This window comes from Mirounga angustirostris, unplaced genomic scaffold (assembly GCF_029215605.1).
Source record: "Mirounga angustirostris isolate CCGP_5_RB_7025 unplaced genomic scaffold, mMirAng1.0.hap1 SCAF_4, whole genome shotgun sequence".
NCBI lineage: Eukaryota > Metazoa > Chordata > Mammalia > Carnivora > Phocidae > Mirounga > Mirounga angustirostris.
The window spans coordinates 146,733,012-146,750,117 of record NW_026991712.1 but is presented as its reverse complement, the minus strand read 5'-3'; the positions used below and the strand labels follow the sequence as shown (position 1 = coordinate 146,750,117).

General features: G+C 55.3%; 2 protein-coding genes across 3 annotated transcripts in view; one reads left to right on the top strand and one right to left on the bottom strand.

Annotated features, from left to right (window-relative positions):
• ACOT11 (acyl-CoA thioesterase 11) overlaps positions 1-9,711 on the top strand; it is a 42,773-nt gene extending 33,062 nt beyond the window's left edge. For both annotated transcript variants that reach the window (XM_064589079.1, XM_045897617.3), the window contains 8 exons: positions 1,678-1,822; positions 2,753-2,808; positions 3,601-3,667; positions 4,041-4,124; positions 4,803-4,936; positions 7,550-7,681; positions 8,338-8,464; positions 9,199-9,711. In XM_064589079.1, coding sequence (XP_064445149.1) covers positions 1,678-1,822; positions 2,753-2,808; positions 3,601-3,667; positions 4,041-4,124; positions 4,803-4,936; positions 7,550-7,681; positions 8,338-8,464; positions 9,199-9,354 — 901 coding nt within the window. In that variant the 3' untranslated portion in view covers positions 9,355-9,711. The remainder of the gene's footprint in view (positions 1-1,677; positions 1,823-2,752; positions 2,809-3,600; positions 3,668-4,040; positions 4,125-4,802; positions 4,937-7,549; positions 7,682-8,337; positions 8,465-9,198) is intronic.
• On the bottom strand, positions 9,438-15,748 carry FAM151A (family with sequence similarity 151 member A). The gene is made up of 6 exons (XM_045897618.2): positions 15,364-15,748; positions 14,203-14,362; positions 12,385-12,609; positions 11,558-11,697; positions 10,659-10,802; positions 9,438-10,185 (listed from the first exon to the last, which is right to left on the bottom strand). The coding sequence occupies exons 1-6, from the start codon at positions 15,506-15,508 to the stop codon at positions 9,512-9,514; spliced, it is 1,488 nt and encodes a 495-aa protein (XP_045753574.1). The 5' UTR covers positions 15,509-15,748; the 3' UTR covers positions 9,438-9,511.
• Positions 15,749-17,106: the final 1,358 nt, after the last annotated feature.

The following is a 17,106-nucleotide window of genomic DNA, read 5'->3' as shown; positions in this document are numbered from 1 at the left end:
CTGTCTCTCTTCCCGTCTCCTGCCTCTGGGTCTGGCGCACTGTGCGTGCTCACATCATAGGGCCCCCTCTTGTCAGTGTTCCATCATTTATCAAATCCTTCCCTTTCTCCTAAAACAACAATTCGTTCCCGGAGCCCTTAATTTGGAATGAAACCTAATACCTCCGAGAAAGCTTACTTTAAATATGTATCTTTGTTGGTGATTTCAAAGATCATAATGTAATTGTTAAAAGTGAGGGAGCCAAGGGGCACCTGGGTGGCTCAGTCCATTAAGCGTCTGCCTTCGGCTCAGGTCATGATCCCAGGGTCCTGGGATTGAGCCCCACGTTGGGCTCCCTGCTCGGCAGGGAGTGTGCTTCTCCCTCTCCCTCTGCCCTTCCCCCTGTTCATGTTCTCTCTCTCAAATAAATAAATAAAATCTTTAAAAAGAAAAGTGAGGGAACCAGGCTCCCTGGGTTCAAGTTTGGCTCACCTTTTACTGGGTGTGTGGCTTTAGGCAAGTTCCTCAACATCTCTGAGTTTCAGGGTTTTTTTTTTTATAGCTGTACACTTTATTTGTTTATTTATTTCAGGGAGAGAGAGAGAGAGAGAGAGCCTGCGAACAGGGGTGGGGGTCAGGGGAGGACCAGAGGCAGAGGGAGAGAGAGAATCACAAGCAGGCTCCGCGGTCAGTATGCAGTCCCACACGGGGCTCCATCCCACGACCCTGAGATCATGACCTGAGCCAAAATCAAGAGTCAGACGCTCAACTGACTGAGCCACCCAGGCGTCCCACTCGAGCTTCAGCTCTTTTGCCCGTAAAATGGGGCTCACCACAACAACATCATAGTTGTGAGGATTCAGTGAGGTCTTACTGGTAGCCTGCCAGGGAAACTGTGCAGTGCAGGATTATTATTACTGTTATGGTCATCACTCAGTCTGCCGCTGTGCGGGGGGAAGGGAGGGGACGCCCTGAACTAGGAACTGCAAGGCCCCCCTTCCAGCTCGGCTTCCCTTCCTGGCTGCTGTGTGACCTTGGCCCAGTGACTGTCCTGTTCTAGGTCTTTGTTCCCCCTCCACAGAACGTCCACATGCTGGGATCATAGAGCTTCCTAAGCGAGGGGGGTGGGTGAGGGTGGCTGCTTTTTATAATTCATGAAGATGGATATATAGAAATAGCAGCAACTGAGCTGTCAGGAGCACGGCTGTTAGAGCTTTGTGAAGATGTGTGTAAGGGACATTTTTCCAAGTAGGCTCTGCACCCCCACCTTCATGCTCATGTCCTTCCAGAATCCTTTGCAGTTTACATTGCATATTATATACATATATGTACACATATGTGTATATTCTTATGTGTACATATTATATACATATATTACATATTATATATACATATATATGTACATACGTGTGTGTGTGTATACACACTTCCTTATTGCCCCATTCCCTAGCTGTTAGCCCATGAGCTCATGGACCGACCCAGTTTATTCACTTCTGTGCACCCAGTGACTAGCATAGGGCCAGACATGTAGTGGGTGCTCTGTAAACACTGATGAAAGGGAACAGTTCTGGGTTTCCTACCAGAGGGATTCTGATCCGGGCTGCTGGGAGAGCTGCAGGAGTGTGCGTGTGTGCTGGGGAGTGGGCACGGGCTCAGGAAGGCCCGTCCAGCATGGGAGCGGCCGTCCCTCTCCTTCAGCATGGAGGTGGGCGTGTGCGTGGAGGCTTACCGCCAGGAGGCTGAGACCCATCGGCGGCACATCAACAGTGCCTTCATGACCTTCGTGGTCCTGGACGCGGATGAGCAGCCTCGGACACTGCCCTGGATTCGGCCCCAGCCTGGGGTGAGTGGCACCCTGCCCCCCCACCAGCTCCCCTCCCTCCCTGCCCAGGGGTGGTGGGGCCTGCTAGCCCCTGACACAGCCGGGGAGTGACGGGCTCAGCCCTGCTCCTCTGTCGGGGCACAGCCAGCTCGCAGTGCCCCATGACCCCCAGAGATGCCCCTTGTGCTAGGCAGGCACCTTGGTCTGCCTGGAAGAACTCGGCCCGTGTATGGGTCTAGCTCAGTTAGGTGCCTCCTAGGGGGGAGAATTGGCTGGGAAAAGCCCGCATTCCGCAGCTGGGCGTTGGCGGGGACGGGGTTGGGGGAGGGGGGGCCTCCGACAGACGAGGGGCGGTGAACAGTCCACAAGGGCCTCTCAGCCTGTGCCGGTTAATGTTCATGAGTGGGGAGACATCAGAAGCATTGGTTAAGAGGGTGGGACCCGGGTCAGGCCGTCAGGGTTCTGTTCCTGGCCCCACTCCTTACCCCTGCGACCTTGGGTAGGCCACTCACCTTTCTGTGCCTCGGTTTTCCTCCTCTGTAAAATGGGGCTCATATGAGTACCAACTTGAGAGGGTTGTAGCGAGGCTTGACATTCTGCACGGAGGGCACTTTAGAAGAGTGCCTGGTAGCAGCAAGGGCCCAGGAAATGTGGGTTCTTACTAGCACTGTCTGTGCAGAGGAGGATGTCGAGGTCCAGCGAGGGCAGGTGGTGTTCCCAGAGTCACTCAGAGAGTCTGGGGGAAGCTGGGGCTGGAGCTCAGAGACTCGGCCCTTTCCTGTCTGAGCGGCTTTGCCTCAGGCTACCCCCATGAGACCTGAGCTCCACATCAGGGCTTCAGGGCCTCCTCGGGCCTTGGGGGGCAGACGGTAACACGGGAGTGGGAGTGGGGAGCAGGGCACAGCAGCTCGCCTGGCCCGCACCACAGTCTGTCCCTGCGTCTCTCCCCAGGATGGCGAGCGGCGTTACCGAGAGGCTAGTGCCAGGAAGAAGATCCGACTGGACAGGCGAGTGCGGGTTGGGTGATGGGAGGGGACACGGGTTCAGGGCTGTCCACCTGCTCCCCAGGCCCCAGGGACCACCATTTCTTCAGTGCCATCCCTGGGTTGGGCACTGGGCTGGGCCCTTTACTTCCACGCAGCCTCTCTACCCGGGGGTCTTCCTGGCCCCTTATCCAGGTGAGGACACTGAGCACAGAGGGATGAGGCAGCCATGGGCACACAGATACAGGAATGATGGGCAGAGTGCAAATTTGAACCTGGTGGGGTCCGGCCACTTCTGAATCCTGGGTTCCTTCCGTTGACCCTGATGTGTGTTGGGCAGACGAAGAAAGGTCCCTAGAGAAGAGGCAGTTGCTCAAGACACACAGCTGGGTGTGACCCATTGCTGCCGAAGCACTTTCCAGAGCGGAAAGTGCTGGAAGTACACTGAGGTTTGCTCTCTCCGGAGCACTTATCATAGGCCGACCCCCATCCTCATGACGACCCCACGAGGCAGATGCAACACCCAATCCCACTGTTGAGAAGAGGCCGCTGAGGCACCGGGGCGAAACTGCTTTAGCCAGAGTCAACCGCTCAGGGAGGGCGTGGGGACCGAGCCTTCCCCCGGCACCCTGCCCCTGGCCTTGCTCTGCTTCTGAATGAGTTTGTATGTTCTCAGCTCCCATTTTCTGGGTGCCCAGCCCGTCTCCATGGCCAGACAGGAGTCCCTCCCCCACTGCTGGGCTGAGCACCCGGAGCGAAATCTTCTGAAAGACCTGGGCTCCCCAGGGACCATGGTTGTCCTCTTCCCTCTCCCAGGAAGTACATCGTGTCCTGTAAACAGGGAGAAATGCCCCTCTCTGTCCCCTGGGACCCTAGCAACCAGGTAAGGCCTTCTGCTCTGAGGGGACAGCCCACCGGCCCATGTTGGGACCGGGGAGGGGGTACCCTGACTCTGCATTCTTGTCAGAATGGGTTTGGGAATAGGCCTAAAGGGGACAGGATACTGTGTCATGACTCAAGATTAGTACAGTTAGCAAGGGGCTTTCCTCGGTCCCTGTTTGGCAGGAGGGAGCTGAGGCCCCGAGATGAGCATCACATAGCAAGTCTGCCCGAGGCAGGGCCTCCTGTCCCAAAGCCCAGGGCCCGGCCCCACCCCCTTTCACAGCCCAGTGTCCTCTCCCCCGGTCCAGCGTGGCCTGGCCCAGAGCCCCTGAGGAAGGGGAGAAGGTGAGGCTTCTCTGTGTGTTCTGGTCCAGGTGTACCTGAGCTACAACAATGTCTCCTCCCTGAAGATGCTCGTGGCCAAGGACAACTGGGTGCTGTCTTCGGAGGTCAACCAGGTAGCTGACCCCACCCAGCAGCAGAGGTGGCTGATCTCAAGCAACAGAAGTTCTCTCAACCACTCATGTCAAAAGGGGATTTCTTTTTTTAAAATATTTTATTTATTTATTTGAGAGAGAGAGAGAGTAGGTTGAGAGAGAGCGAGCACATGAGTGGGGATGAGGGGCAGAGGGAGAGGGAGAAGCTCCCACAGGACCTGGAGTGGAGAACCCCCAAATCCTTCTCTCCTGCCCACCCACCATCTGGCCCCCAACCCCTCATCTCTACTGTTCTCTGCCCTGCTGCTTCCTCCCTGCAGAGCTAGGGCCAATGGACAAGCCTGGGTTGAGGGAAGACATGAGCTCTGCCTGTGCCCTGGGGAGAGTCACTTCCCCCACCTGTGACATTAGGGGCTTTAACAGGCGCCTGGCTCTGAGGACCCATTCCATTGTTGCCTTAGTCACTGCTTCCTACTGCACCCTCCTGTCCCCCTGCGCTGAATTCTCTCAGCAGCCCCTTTTCATGGGGATGGGACTGAGGCTCAGAGAGTTTGAGTCACTTTTTCACAGTCATACAGCAAGTCAGTGGCAGCCCGGAGCTGCCAGCCGCGGGCCTCCAGCATCTGAGTCAGCCCAGTCCATCACCCGGCATGGCCTGGGGACGGGGCATGACACGAGGCTGCCCTCCGTCCCCTGCAGGTCCGCCTGTACACTCTGGAGGAAGACAAATTCCTCTCCTTCCACATGGAGATGTCAGTGCACGTGGATACCACCCAGGCCTTCCTGCTGCTCTCGGACCTGCTTCGGAGGCCCGAGTGGGACAAGCACTACCGGTGAGGGCCAAGGTGCCAACGGGGCAGGGTGCTTCGCTCAGGTCTGGTGGGGAAGCTGGGCCCTCAGGTGTCCCTTGCTGAGCATCCCCCATTATGCTCAGCCCCTCCTAGCCGGCTAAAGCCGGGCATGGGGGGGAGGGTGGTGTGGGGGTAATTGTAGTTATGTGTTGGGTCGGTGTCAGAGTCAAGGGCATTCTGAGCCCTCAGGGAAGGGACTGAGCCTGGAGTTGGAGTTGGAGCCTGGGTTTAGGTCCTGTTTCTAGGGGCACCTGGGTGGCTCAGTCATTGTCTGCCTTCAGCTCAGGTCATGATCTCAGGGTCCTGGGATCGAGCCCCACATTGGGCTCCCTGCTCCGCGGGAAGCCTGCTTCTCCCTCTCCCACTCTCCCTGCTTGTGTTCCCTCTCTCGCTGTGTCTCTCTGTCAAATAAATAAAATCTTAAAAAAAAAAAAAAAAAAGCCCTGTTTCTGACCCAACTGGCTTTGTGACCTTGGGCAAGTCCCTTCCTCTCTAGGCCTATTTTCCTCCTCTTAAAATGGGTACTTGAGGTGTAGGTCATGCATTTGCACTCTGGGATAGAGCAGTGATTTTCTTTCTTTTTTTTCTTTTAAATCTCCCCTTTTTGTTTTTTCTTTTAAATTTCCCCTTTTTTTATTTTTTATTTTATTTGAGAGCGAGAGAGAGAGAGAGAGAGCACAAGCGGGGGGAGGGACAGAGGCAGAGGGAGAAGCAGGCTTCCCACTGAGCGGGGAGCCTGATGTGGGACTCAATCCCAGGATCCTGGGATCATGACCCGAGCCAAAGGCAGACGCTTAACCGACTGAGCCACCCAGGCACCCCTAGATCAGTGATTTTCAAACCATGTTCTGTGGAGTTCTGTGTCCCCACAGGAAGCTCAGGGACCACTTGGTGGGGGTTAGAAGGCTGAGGGGGCAGGTGGGCCCCCTCCCAGCTTCAAGGGAACTAATGGGACGGCCAGTTTGATGAATTCACCCAGTTTGCCAGCTCTTCTTAGGGATATGTGCGTGTATATGTTATTTTTGAATGTAGTGAGTTACTGAATATAAATGTTATTCCTAGGAATACGTTTGTTCCCCGAATTTACTGATTCTCCATGTGAATATTTTCTTCCTGAATTTAGCCAAGGAAGATATATCTGTTCTTAGGAAAACAAGCCAAAATTTCAGTATTTAATATGAGAATGTTAAAGTTGAACCTGGTATTTTTTCAAATTCCTTTAAAGTCATTTTCTGTTGCGCCAACACCTTACTTCGGTCATTTCTCCCGTGGCTGCTTTACGAGGAGCCTATATTCCCAAGTATATCCATAAGGAGGGTCTGTGTGTATGGAAGTTCAGTGAGCAGGTTGTCTGGCGAGTTGAGTTTTGACAAATTGCCTTCCCCTTCCTACCCCCCATCTATCTTACCAGAGTGGGCCTACTTGTGGTTGTTTTTACACAGGCTTTCTGTTTAAGATTTGGTGCATAAAAGGCTATTGCTTTAAAAAGCCTTGGTCAGGGAATGCCTGGGTGGCTCAGTCGGTTAAGTGTCTGCCTTTGGCTCAGGTCATGATCCCAGGGTCCTGGGATTGAGCCCCCCATCTGGCTCTTTGCTCAGCAAGGAGTCTGCTTCTCCCTCTTCCTCTGCCTCTCCCCCCACTTATGCTGTCTGTCTCTCAAATAAATGAATAAAATCTTAAAAAAAAAAAAAAAGTAAAAAGCCTTGGTCTAGGTGACCCCAAGCCTATTGGTAGTGACATTCTACAAAGCTGGGAGGTAATTTGGTGGTGGATGTTGGGGGCGTTGGGCCTATGGTAGGAAGGCTTCTTGGAGGAGCCAAGCTGCTGTGGGCCTTGAAGGCTAAGTCAGATCTCCATACTTGATGGGATTGGAGCGGGGGAGTGTCCCAAGGGGAAAGGGAGCCCTTAGCTGTTTCCCCCCACCCTGCCCATAGCACCCTGTTCATGAGGCAGCCTCTGAGGGTGGGTGGGAGAGCAGGAAAGGTGGTGGCAGCGTCGGACGTGGTCATACGTGTTTCTGTGCATGCGTGTGTATTGGTGTAAGCCCGTGTGTGTGTACCTGGACACATATGTGCAGTGTGCCTGGGCCTGAGGGGCAGAGCTCTGGCCCCCGACAGTCTGGGCACATCCCAGCTCTGCTTCCTTAATGCCTATGGATCTGTACAATGGGGATGCTGAGAGGCCCTATTGCATCTGCTGCTGTGGGATTAAATGAGAGAGTACGTGGAAAGCACTTGGAACAGTGCCTGGCACACGGCAGCTGCTCCTACCCAGTAAACTGCCACACATCTGTGTGGGGCTGTGTATGCATTGGTGGGTATCTACGTGAGTCTGTGTGTGCTCACAGGCGTGCCTTTGTGCTTATCTTTGGTCCCGTGTCTGTTTGCATTTGCGTGTGTACGTGTCTATGTGTGTTCCCGTGTGTTCATGCGTGCTTGGCCTGGGCTTCCTGCCCTCCTATGGCCCCTGCTGAGCAGGGTAGGGGGTAAAGTGTCCCCCAGACATCTGCTCAAGAAGGCTGAAGCGTGGGAGGGCCTGGGCCAGACTGGCTGGCACAGAAGGAGCCCGAGTCCTGACCTCTGGGCCTCCCCATAGGAGCGTGGAGCTAGTGCAGCAGGTGGATGAGGACGATGCCATCTACCATGTCATCAGCCCTGTCCTTGGTGGCGATACCAAGCCCCAGGACTTTGTGATCCTGGCCTCTCGGCGGAAACCTTGTGACAACGGGTAGGTGCCGGCCTGCGGAGGCGGGAGGTGGGCAGGAGGGGTCATCAGCTTAGACTCAGAGCTCTGTTTGCTGTGTGGGACTCCAGGCACCGCTTGGCTTTTAGGGGCTGCCCTGGCCTTGCTGTGGGTAAAATGGAGGACGAGGGGACACATCTTGCCTCTGGTCACGTGTGCCCTAAGGCAGGGTGGTCTCCGTCCCTGGGGTGGCAAGGCTGCCTCACCCCAGGCATGGCAGGCCCTTGCTCACGTGGCCACCTCCTTGGCCTCCACCCTCTGAAGTCCCCACGTTGACTGAAGAGGGATAAGGCCGCCAGCTCGCCAGGACGCACCGTATCACTTCTGCTGGAGACAAGCACAGAAAAGTGAAGCATGAAATCCCAAAGCGTGAGACTCCTTTGAGCATCTGCAGTGGAGGGGCTTTTCCAGAAAATCTGCAATGAAACCACGCTGGCTCCTGGCAAATTCAGGGCTGCTAACGCACAAGCACGTCCTCTCTCTAGCCTGGCCCAGAGCCAGCTGTCGGGCCTTTTAAGAGTTTATGTGCCTCAGAGTCTGGTGAGGGGGTCTGTGCGGAGGAGGCTCCGGGGCCTGAACTGGGTGGAAGCAGGCCCTCACCTTCTCCTCCTGTGCCCTTGTCCGCCCTTGCTCGTTTCCAGGGACCCCTATGTCATCGCGATGCGGTCAGTTACGCTGCCCACACACCCCGAGACGCCAGCATATAGGCGCGGGGAGACCCTCTGCTCGGGTTTCTGCTTCTGGAGAGAGGGGGACCAGCTGACCAAGGTGAGGCCGGTGTTCCCTTACCACCCTCCCAGGTCCCCCCAAAGCCACATGCATGTCCAGAACTCTGTGCTGCGGGCTCAACTCCATACCTGGGCCCCACCTGCAGGCTCTCTTCTAGCTCGGGGGAGCCTAAGAGTGTTAGGGGCTGAAGACATAAGATCTGTGCAGAGATAAGACAGTAGGGTTTTGGAAAAAGCTCTGGATGCTGAGGGCAGAGGCCTGGGTTCTGACCTAAAATTCATCTCTTTACTTGTATACCTCTCTCGTCTGGGAAGGCTTTATATGGCTCTCAGGGCCCATAAAACTCAGCAGGGCAGTCAGTGCTAATTGAAACTGTGCGGGAGGAGGCCGAGTGGGGGGGGGGGTTTACTGCAGCTCCCCGCCTCAGGGCCCAGGTAGGGATGAGGCTGGTGTTCGCTAACTTACAATACACTTACCTCGGACTTCTCAGCACAGTCCCCGAGCTTATTTCTAACTTGCTTCCATGACCATTTGTACATGCTGGGCTGTGGAGACCCAGCCGTCCTCCAGAACCTCCCCCAACTGAACTGTGTGTGGTGACTGAGGGAAGCGGGGTTGTCAGCCCCCAGAAGACGGGTCACACCACGTCATCTTCTAGGGCCCCAGGGTGCTGGCTTGGATCTGCTGCCCTTCCCACCTGGCTCATGCCCGCGGGCTCCCCGCCCCCTCCCCCTGCCCGGATCCCTGAATGTGGCTTCCTTCCCATCCTGCAGGTGTCCTACTACAACCAGGCTACCCCGGGCTTTCTCAACTACGTGACCACCAACGTGGCGGGTCTCTCCTCAGAGTTCTACACCACCTTCAAGGCTTGTGAGCAGTTCCTGTTGGACAACCGGAACGATCTGGCCCCCAGCCTGCAGACCCTCTAAGCCCCCGGCAGTGGCCACTGCACACCCACTCCCCCTCCATCCTGCCCCCAGGGACACACATGCAGCGCACTGAGGCAGGCAGGGGCATTTATTCCTTGCTGCCTCCCCCGTGGGAAGCCTGGAGCCAGGGGCCCACCGGCCCAGCACCCATGGGTGCTCAGTTCCCTCCAGCATCTGCCAGCAAGTCTTCGCGGTAACTCGGGGGCAGCCGGTAGTAGACTCGGGTCCTGTCCACAGCCCTGGCTCCCAGCAGCCCCGCCCGCACCGATGCATAGTCGTCCCCCTCAGGACGGTGCTCCACCGTGACAGTGGCCCGGGGGGAGGCCGCCAACAGCCTGGCCACCACCCCAGCTGGGTTCGGGCCCAAGAGCCTGGCCTGCAGCTGGAAGGACACAGGTTGCCAGAGACCCCGGCACAGCTCCAGCATATCCGCAAGCAGCTGGTCCCTGTAGCCACCACCCAGCGCCTCCTCAGGCCAGCCTGGTGCCACCGTCACGTGGGGGAACACCTCAGCCACAGTTGTCAGCAGCTCCCTGCCGGCCACGTGGCCAGGGGCCGCAAAGCTGCCATGGGAGACTGTGGCCCCGATCCACACAGGCCGAGGCAGGTGGCCCAGGGCAGACAGGCGGGCCAGTGTGGTCAGGGCCGGCCGGAGGGCTGAGGGCTCTGCTATGAGCAGATGGACACCCCAGCGCCCGGGCCGCCCGGCCAGCTGCAGGAGGCAGGACTCCAGCGTCGGGGCGGGACCTCCCGGGGCGCGTATGACGGGCACGGCGTCCTTGGCTGCAGGCCCCTGGAGGCCAACGGTCAGCAGGATCATGCCTTCTCCGTCTGAAAGAGGCAGTGGACGGAGGCGGCGAAGTGTCAGGAGTTCGGGTGATGGTGGGCTGTCAGAGGCCCTGTTAAAGGGGTGGCAATGGGGGGGGGGCAGCCAAGGAGAAGCTGGTGCCCCGTCTGCTGAGATCTGTCGAGGGTCCGGGCTCCAGGTGGAAAGGCTGCTTTATAAATGTGCCTGGGGCTCATCCGACCACCTGAACGACATGATCAGCTGCTAGCTCGGCTCTTGGCCTTTGACTGGGGCTTGGTCCTGGGGCCTGGGCCTGCCTCTCCTGCAGTAGATAGGGCTCAGGGCTCAAGGGCACTGACGGTTAGGGGCCCCTGCCCGATACCACTGCACTCGGCCACCATGGCGTCCAGCACATTGCCGCAGTAACAGAGGCCTTAGCTTCCTGCCCCGAGCAAAGGAATCCCCCCTCTTCCCCCCCAGTTTAGCTAGGAGCACAGGGGCTGAAGGCAGGCCTTACCTGGGAGGCTGACTGTTGCTGTTCTTCTGTTGCCCTGGAGGTCAGGAACCAGCCACTCCACGCTCAGACCGTCCCCCCCAGGGGGCTGGAGGAGAGGGATCAGGCTGCCTCCCGTGTAGTAAATGCGCTTCCGTGTGGCATTCGCTGTGGGGCCCCAAATTGTCAAGATGCACTGGCCACCATTCACAGAGCCCCTTCTCTGAGTCCTGTGTCTACACACAGTCTCTCTCAGACTCACAGCACCCTTCCAGGCAGACGTACTCCCATCAGAGATTACAAGGAGGGATTCCCCAAGGTCCCACAGCCACCCGGGGTTAGAACCTGATGCAACCAAGTCTGCCAGCCCCAAAGCTGGAACCCCCTCTCCCCGCACCGGCATGGCTCCCATGGTAGGAATGTTGAGTCTCATGGGTTCCCTTTGAGATGGCTTAACTGCAGGCTCTCCTAGGTCCAGGGTCAAGGGAATGAGGGGTCTGGACAAGCAAACGGGTAGTATCTGGGTCTTTGATTACTAGGTACATTGGTGTGTGTGTGGGGGGGGCGGTCTCTGAGGAACTATGCTGTAAGGGAAACGCACATGGGGTTTGGAATTTGCTGGGTTCCAATCTAAGCTGTGCTATGTACAAGGGAATGACTTGGTGTAGGTTATTTTACTGGTCTGAACCTCAGTTTCCCTATCTATAGAATGGAATCACTGCTTCCTGGATATTTGAGGCTTACATAGCATACCATACCCACGTCTGGCATACAGTAGGCGCTTAAAAGCATTCTTTGACCCGATTCCACCCAGAATTTTCCCTTCTGATGCCTCACCCCTCCAGCTCTGCTCCACTGTCCACCAAATGCTGCCCGCAGAATCCGCCCTACCAGCTTCCCTGGCCGCCCCACACCCCTCCTACCGGCCAGTCGCTTGAACTGTGACAGGACAGGCTCAAAGAGGTCATAGTAGACTTGGTGGGAAGCGCTGTTGTCTCGGACATAGAGGAGATCATCCACCGACACGGGGTCCAAGGCACCCTGCCACAGCGTCAGGCTGTACCTGGGGCCCAGAGACCAAGCTCAGCACCTGCCTGGGCCCAACAAGGTCCTCAGTCCCACTCTTGTGCTCAGAACGGGACCCTAGCTGGGCAGGGATAGAGTACCTGGCCTCCAGCTTCCCACCAGCCCCTTCTCCCTGAGAACTGCCCCCCTTCCCAAGGGCAGAAGAAGTCACAGGGGCTTCAGGAAGGAAGAGTAAAGAGGCTGAGCAGGAGGGGCTGGCCCGCCCTGCCTCCTCACTGGGAGTATCTATTTCTGGTCCTGTCTTAGGAACAGGAACAGGACAAGGACAGAAAGCGATGGGTACAGGCAGTGGGGAAGAAGTTAGGTGTGGAGGGGGAAGGGGACAGCCCTGGAACTCCTGTGGGAAGTGGCCGAGGAAGGTGGGACTGGGCAGTTGGGAGTCCCTCAATCCCTAGAAGATGATCCTGGGCACAGCTGGCTCCCATGGGAGGAAGACTTGCCACTAGGTCAAGTTATCCACTAATGGACTGGCTGCCTTGGGTGGTAGTGAGCAGCCCATCACCAGAGGTATACAAGCAGAGAGCAGGGATGCTGTAGAGGATGTGAGCACCAGTGGGTATTGGACAGATATGGTTAAGTGGCTGGGATCTCCCCAGGGAGTAACAGTGCCCGGGGGGTGGGTCTGGTGGATCAGGGGCTGTGGCAGGGGCCTGGGAGTTTTCACCTCTTCGATTGGCCCAGCAGCCAGCTGAAGTGGGGCCAGGCAGCCCGTACCATGACAGCCCGCACGGGGAAGGTGACCCTCTGTGGCAGTGTGCCCACCAGCTCCTGCATCCTCTCCACCATGGCTCGGGTGTATGTCCTGTTCAGGAACAGGGGCACATAGAGGGTGGTCCAGCCTGGAGACAGGGTGGCCTCAGGATACTTCTCCTGGACCAAGGCCAGGAACCTGTGGAGAATCAGAGACACTGGTCTTTGAGAGCCTTGCTGGCGCCTTCCTCATCTCCTGGGTTCCCATCACTGGGCTAGGAAGTGGCAAGTCCTGTTAAATGTAGAGTATAAGGACCGAAGCTGAGTCCTAAAGAACAGAAGTGACTTAAGGTCCTACAAATGGGGCATGGACTTTGGAGTCAGGGGGTTCTGGGTTCAGGTCCTGGACTCTATAACCTTGGGCAGCTCAATTCAACCTCTTTGATTCTCAAAGATGTCATCCCTTCTGGTAGGGCAGGGCCTCTTCAGCATCCCCATTTGGACAGGGGAGACAAGCCAGGGCCCCAGATAGGGGGATCTAGACTCTGCCACTTGTCTCTGAAGCTTCAGATTTTTAAATTCCATGTAAATTTTCCCTTGAAAGAAACTTTAACAGAGGAATAATATTACCCTCTCCTCCTCCCCAAACTATTGAGTAAAATCAACACTCTAAGAAGATGAACCATTATTTATCTTGGGCCACTGATTACGTATTTTTCTTTCTTTTTTTTTTTTAAAGATTTTATTTATTTGAGAGAGAGAATGAGAGCATGAGAGGGGGGAGGGTCAGAGGGAGCAGCAGACCCCCTGCCGAGCAGGGAGCCCGATGCGGGACTCGATCCCGGGACTCCAGGATCATGACCTGAGCCGAAGGCAGTTGCTTAACCAACTGAGCCACCCAGGTGCCCTGATTACGTATTTTTCTAATGGCTGCTTTCCAAATGCACCTCAGTTTGAGAATCACAATAAATACTGGATGGATGGATGGAGAGATGGATGACTAGAATCAGGAAGGCCTGGCTTTGAATCTTTGCAATTTTTAGACCTAGGCCAGTCGTGTAACCTCGATGAGATAGTTCCTGTATTAATAAAATGAAAATATAATAATACCTACCTCATTCTCTTGATAACTAAAGTACTTTCTGAAACAGTGCCTGGGCACATAATAAACATTCAATAAATTGAATCTCGATTACTATCAGCTTTCTCTTCTGCAACATGGGGGGAGATGCTCCCAACCCGGCACTGCTAGGTAAGGGTCAAATTGGACACACTTTGTCCTTCTGTGTGGCCCTTCGTCTGTTGTTATGTGCAGCTGGTCTATGTGGAGGGTATTGGTGGCAGTGCTGGGATTTCAGGGGGGGCGGGGGAAGGAGTTAGCACTTTTAGACTTTTCTCTAGCAGGTCAAGCCCTGCCTTGGTCACTGGGGATACAGAAAGGACTGGGCCCTGTCTGCCTTCCAGGAGTCCACTGTGGAGTAGGGGCTATAAACCGGTAATCTGGCAGTGATAGCCCAGTGAAATCAGGGTTGTGTTAGGAGGACGTGTTGAAGGCTCTCAGCAGCCTGGGATGTCAGGGTAGATTTGGGAGGAGGTAACGACTGGGCAAAGGTTCATCAGGAAATTTGGGCAAGGCATTCAAGGCAAAGGGAACAGCATGTGCAAAGGCTCAGAGGTCAGGTTATATGGTATGGCTGGAGGTAAACTCAGCAAAGGTGCCCCGAGCAGTTTCTGTGCCAGATGGTGAAGGAAGAGAGCTGGACACAGCTGGGGCAGAGAAGTGAACACTCACCGTGTGGCATTGACCTCGATTGAGATGGGCACACTGGGGCCCCTCAGGATGTCCGCATTGATCCACACAGGCCTCCTCACTCTCCCGTCCTCTGTCAGCCGCTGCAGGAGGTCCAGCGAGGGGCCCACAGCCTTGAGGCTCTTGAAGTCCAGTTTGATACCTGTGGGGAGGGGCCCAAGGGCTTGGGGAAATGGACTCTCATGCTCAGGGCAGAAGGAACCAGCAGACACGACTTCCTGGAACAGAGAGAGCAGTGGGGTTGGGGGCAGGAGGTGGGCAGACAGGGACCAGACTCCATCTGGGTGTGAAGAGGGCTTTCAAACAAGCCAAGCCACCCACAGAGGAAGGACCTGCCCCTGCCCCTGCCCCTGGGGGGAGAAAGCTGGGGCCAGCCAAGGGCTCAGACAGGGGTTGTCAAGCATCGGAGAAAAAGAGACTGTGGTTCTTGGACAGGGTAGGCTTAGAGCATCCTAAGCCAACTTAGCCTGAGTGCAAGTTCCTCAGCCTGCAGAAAGAGGCATTTGAGTAGAGGAGGGCCATGGAAGTGGAGGAGGGGCCCCTGTGAACAAAAGCCTGTCCTATTCAGGCAGCTGGGCGCTGGGAGTGAATGGCGACGAGGGGAACTGCAGGCGGATGAGGTTGTGAAGTTGGAGACGGCTGTTGAAAGCCAGGCCAAGCAGATGACACTTTGTCCCAGGAAAATGGGGAGCCATGCAGGGCCAAAGAGGGGAGTGACAGATTTGGTGTTTGTGGAAAGCTCACTCAGATGTACATGGTGGTAGTGGTGGTGGAGGGAAGACAGAGCGGCTGAGTCTGGGGGCAGGACATGGTGAATGACAGAGGGGGAGGCAGGAGGGTGATGCCTAGATTCTGACCAAAACTGGCAAAGGGACCCGGGAGGGAAGGGCGGAGTTGGGCTTTGAACAGGTTATACCTAGTTCCGGAGGATTCAGGAGGGAACAATCTGAACGTGTCTGCACTTTGTGGTGTACCCTGCCCTTTCCCATCCCCCACCTCACCCAGAATTCCCTAGGCCTGGGTGTCTTGAACCTGGGGGGCGGGGGGGAGCGGGGGAAGCCTGGGCAATGAGCAGTGAGCCTGGGACTGGCCTGGCTTCAGCAGAGGACCAGAGGGCTGGGGAGGGGCTGAGAGAGTCCTTACCCTTCTGGGAAGAGGCCAGCACAGCCTCCAGCCACTGCTGCAGCGTGTTGTCACTGTAGATGGCTGGGGGGTGCGCCATGATGGGGACCCCTGTCTCGTTGGCTGTGTTGAGTCCTTCTACGGTGATGTCTGCTTCCAGGACCATGGCGCTACCTGAGCAAGAGGCAGAACTTGGTCACTTCCTTTGAAAATTTGAAAATTTTTCTTCTTATCCAAGTATTACACATTTATCAAAGAACATTTGGAGAATACAGAAAAGCAGGAAGAATACTCATCCACATTTCCAGCATAGTTCACATTTTGTATGTATTTTCTTCCGTTTTTGTCTATGTACGGTTTTCTATGCAGTTGAGACCACACTGCATTTGTAATTTTTAATCCTTTTCTTTCAATGGCATTTTCACAATCTTCTATGTCTCATTTTTTTTAGAGGCTATAAAAGCTCTGGTTGAGGGTCATTAGCTACCTCTTATTCCTGAGACAGTTTGGTAGTTTCCAATTCTTTGCTACTCAAATGATAACACAGTTTATCCTGGTGTTTGAATTATTTCTAGTCCCTACTTGTGGCGTTTGAGTTAGGGCCACATGGGGTCATTTTTAAAGCCCACATTATCCAATTACCGTCCAGAAAAATTGTTCTGATTCATGTTCCCGCCTGAAGTACATAAGCTTGCCCACTTCCCTGCACCTTTATAGCACTGAGCCTTGTTATTTTAATTTTTAAATTTCTAAAACCCTGTCCTCCAGAGTTCGGTCTAGGAGGGAGCTAAGCCCTTCCCAATGGAAGCAGACTTGGAAGACTCTGCCAGGGCCACTGGCATTTGGGGTGTGCAGTGGAGGGAGGGGAAGGAGGGAGGCAGGGATCACGTTCGACTCTGCAACATCATAGACCCTTGGCATCAGAAGGGGCCTTTTCTCCTGGTTTATACTCACAACCTCCTGACCTCTCATCTCTAGCCCTGCTCCCCTGGAAGTCCATTCTCTACACGGCAACTAGAGTTTTCTAAACATACACCTGCTCAGGTCACTTTCTGTTAAAAAACAAAACGGCCCACCCATTGCCCTTAGACTCAAACCCCAATTCCTTAGCATAGCCTCTGCGGTCCCGCTTGACCCAGCCCTGACAAAATTTCCAATCTCACCCGAGTGCCTCTCTCCCTCCATCTCTAGGTTCCAGCCCCTCCAGCTTCTGCAACATTACTGTGCACACAAATCAGCCAGGAGCTGTTAAAATTCAAGCTCCTATCAGTAGGTCAGGGGTGGGGCCGAGGTTCTGCGCATCTCACGGCTCCCCAGCTATGCCCAAGCTGCTGGGCCTTGGACTGCACTTCTAGTGAGGCTTGAGTTTGTTCTGTCCTCCCATCTCTGGGCTCTTACTCCTGGTTGTTGCCTTGGCAACTCTCCCCTCCGCAGCTTTACTAGGCTACCTTCTGCTCATCTGTTAGTGTTTGGCTTAAAATATCACTTCCTCAGGGAGGCCATGCCTGAACCCCATGCCCAGTCTGACTTAGTCATCCGCTTCGGGGCTACTCTTTTTGAGTGCTTAGCCCCATGTAATTGCTCACTTAGCATCAGCCTTCCTGAGTATAGGTACCAGGGTGCAGGGTCTGGGTCTGAATTGACCATCACTTAAATTTCTGGTGCCTAGATGGTATCAGGCCTGAAAAAGGAGTTTTAAAAATGGTTGTTGAATGATGAACACCTGAATGACTTAATGATAGAAAAGTCAAGCTCAGTAAGCCT